The following is a 2,745-nucleotide window of genomic DNA, read 5'->3' as shown; positions in this document are numbered from 1 at the left end:
TCTTTCCTCCAGAAGATCAGGGGTGTGGCAGAAAGACAGCAGTAAGGAGGAGCCAAGGAGTAGCAGTAGAAAGGCTGCAGAAAGAGTCAGGAGCCCAGAGGAGGGGGCAAAGGAGGTGAGGGGGTGGGGGCAGAAAGTGAAATGAAAGCAGACAACAGAATGTTGCTAGAGAGCAGGAAAGGAGGTGAAAGGAGACAATTTTAGAGAAGAAATTTTTCGGTCGCTGTCCGGATTCGAACCCGGGACCTTTGAAAATGAAAGAGGCCAACACCTTTACCTCTAGGCCACGAGAGCCCCCAAACAACTGTTTGATTAAAGTCACGCTTTGGGGTTGTGTGGGTAAAGTCGTTCTTCTATTCAATAAATATTATCCCCTTTTCTTGAAAAGCAAATATTCGTAAACTGGTTCTCATTAAGCATACTTCAGTGTCAAAGCCTTAACGCTCTGCAACACTGATACAAGTGGGGGGGGGGGGGGGTTCCATTAAGTAATAACCAATACCATCTGAAGAGTACTTACACGATCTATAAAACAGACCAGAAAGACACCAAAGAGAAGGATAATATTGGTTAAAAGAAGTTAAAAACAAAATGTGCTCTGTTTTGATTGCCAAGACTAAAAAAAAAAAAAGAATAAATGTCAAAGAAAACCCCATGCTATTATATCATTTAAAGACTATAGCTGACTTAAAGGATTATAAAAAACAAAACAAAATGCTTTTTCTTTTACTTTTAGATAAACATCTTCCATGTTGTAAAGGATAATACATTGAATTTGATACTGCTCATCAGGGTTCCAATTCCGGTGTGGATAGCAGTTAAAGAGATAAACAGTAAACTCTGTTCGGACACAATTGCCATGTATTAATGACACACCAAGCCTTTAGGACAGATTTGTTCTCTATAAATGTACGGTTTGCATTACTTGTTTATCGGTTTTCAGGCAAGTTGATTGGCAACTCCATTCCCAGATATTTTACACGTAATCTACAACAGGGGGACAGAGAGAGAGAGAGAGAGAGAGAGAGAGAGATAGATAGATAGATAGATAGAGAGAGAGAGAGAGAGAGAGAGAGAGAGAGAGAGAGAGAGAGAGAGAGAGAGAGAGAGAGAGAGAGAGAGAGAGAGAGAGAAGGCTGCCAAATATGAACATGGAGGATCTAACACAACTAATTCCTGCTATTGAATTGCTCAACGATCCTCGTTAACTTAACCTATCCTTTCTTTTGCATAATTTGTCACTTTGTCACCCCGCTCCTTGCCCCGTTTTCTAAAAGTACATCATTATGCAAACGAGGTCAAAAACGTTTATTACAATCGACAAACAGCCAACAGTGATAACACTAGTATAAACCCACGAAGAAAATGTATCATTAAACATACTGCTTTGACCTTTCTTTTGGGAAGAGTACAAGTTATTTAGTACTTGCGTCTTCCTGTTTTGATGATGAACATATAAATAGTTCTGCCCAGACAGGCACGGTCGAAGTAGACTACCTCTTAACTCATCTAAATGGTGTTGAAGGGGCGAAAAAACATTTTTCGACCAACCAATTAAACAATCAACTTCAATCAAATTCTTCTTGACTTCAATTCTTGCCATTTGGGGCAGTTGCTCTGCTTTTGGAGAATGGTATTATAATAATACATCTGCCTAGTTGGGTGTCAAAAGACTAGAAACAGAATACAGACAAAACTGTCTAAGACATTAATCCATTGTCGAGGAAAAAATCGGCCGTATTAGACAGATGAACGTCTTAAACAATGTAATTATAATGTAGAAAAAGTACGCAAGAAAGGATATTATGGGAAGTGGTCGTTTGAAAATGTGATTGTCTTACACAAGTGGCCGTTAGAGCAGTTTCGACTGTATATTCTTCTTCTTCTTCCTCTTCTTCTTCTTCTTCTTCTTCTTCTTCTTCTTCTTCTTCTTCTTCTTCTTCTTATGAAACGAAAAACCTCACCTAAATTCCAACCTTTTCCTCAGACTATCCAGACCAAAGAAAGGCGTGACGTAGGTCATAACCCAGGCGTCGACATGGCCGTCACAGCGGAAGTGGGGGCGTGTCCAGAAACCTGTCTCATAGGGCGCGGCCCGGTACGTCACCGGGAAATACTCATGACGGATACTGCTGGTGCCAGCCGGATTAGACCTGTTGTATGGTTATTATTATTATCATTATTAATATTATTATTATTATTATTATTATTATTATTATTATCTTACTTCATTATCATTATCATTATCATTATTATTATTATTATTATTATTATTATTATTATTATTATTTTACTTTATTATTATTAATAATATTATTATTATTATCATTATTATTATTATTGTTATTATTATTAATTTTTTCCCATTATTATTATCATTATTGTTAATGTTGTTGTTGATGATGTTGTTGCTGCTGCTGCTGTTACTATTGTTGCAACGACTACGGTCGTTGTTATTGATGTTGCTGTGTTGTTATTGTTGATTTTGCTGCTTTGTTGTTGTTGTTGTTGGTGGTGTTGCTTTTGTTGGTGTTGTTTTTGCTATTTTTTCTATACTCAGTAAACCTCCCCATCCCCCCTTCCCGCTTCAAAAAACCATGATACACAACAAGGTGTTATCAATGATGTTATGTAAATTATGTCTTTTTCAAGTTATGATTCCCATATTTTGTATCTTTTCTTCTGATCATTTTCCTTGTCTTTCACCTCTCTCTCTCTCTCTCTCTCTCTCTCTCTCTCTCTCTC

The 2,745-nt window shown here is 37.5% G+C and overlaps 1 protein-coding gene across 1 annotated transcript in view; it reads right to left on the bottom strand.

Moving 5' to 3' along the window:
* The window catches only part of LOC101862881, a 13,363-nt gene that overhangs the window by 7,883 nt on the left and 2,735 nt on the right, over nt 1–2,745 (bottom strand). Inside the window, exon 4 of the mRNA XM_005102816.3 lies at nt 1,965–2,153. Coding sequence (XP_005102873.2) covers nt 1,965–2,153 — 189 coding nt within the window. The remainder of the gene's footprint in view (nt 1–1,964; nt 2,154–2,745) is intronic.

This window comes from Aplysia californica, unplaced genomic scaffold (genome assembly GCF_000002075.1).
Source record: "Aplysia californica isolate F4 #8 unplaced genomic scaffold, AplCal3.0 scaffold00343, whole genome shotgun sequence".
Lineage (NCBI taxonomy): Eukaryota > Metazoa > Mollusca > Gastropoda > Aplysiida > Aplysiidae > Aplysia > Aplysia californica.
Note: the sequence above shows the minus strand (reverse complement) of the source record. Positions and strands in the feature narration are given on the sequence as shown.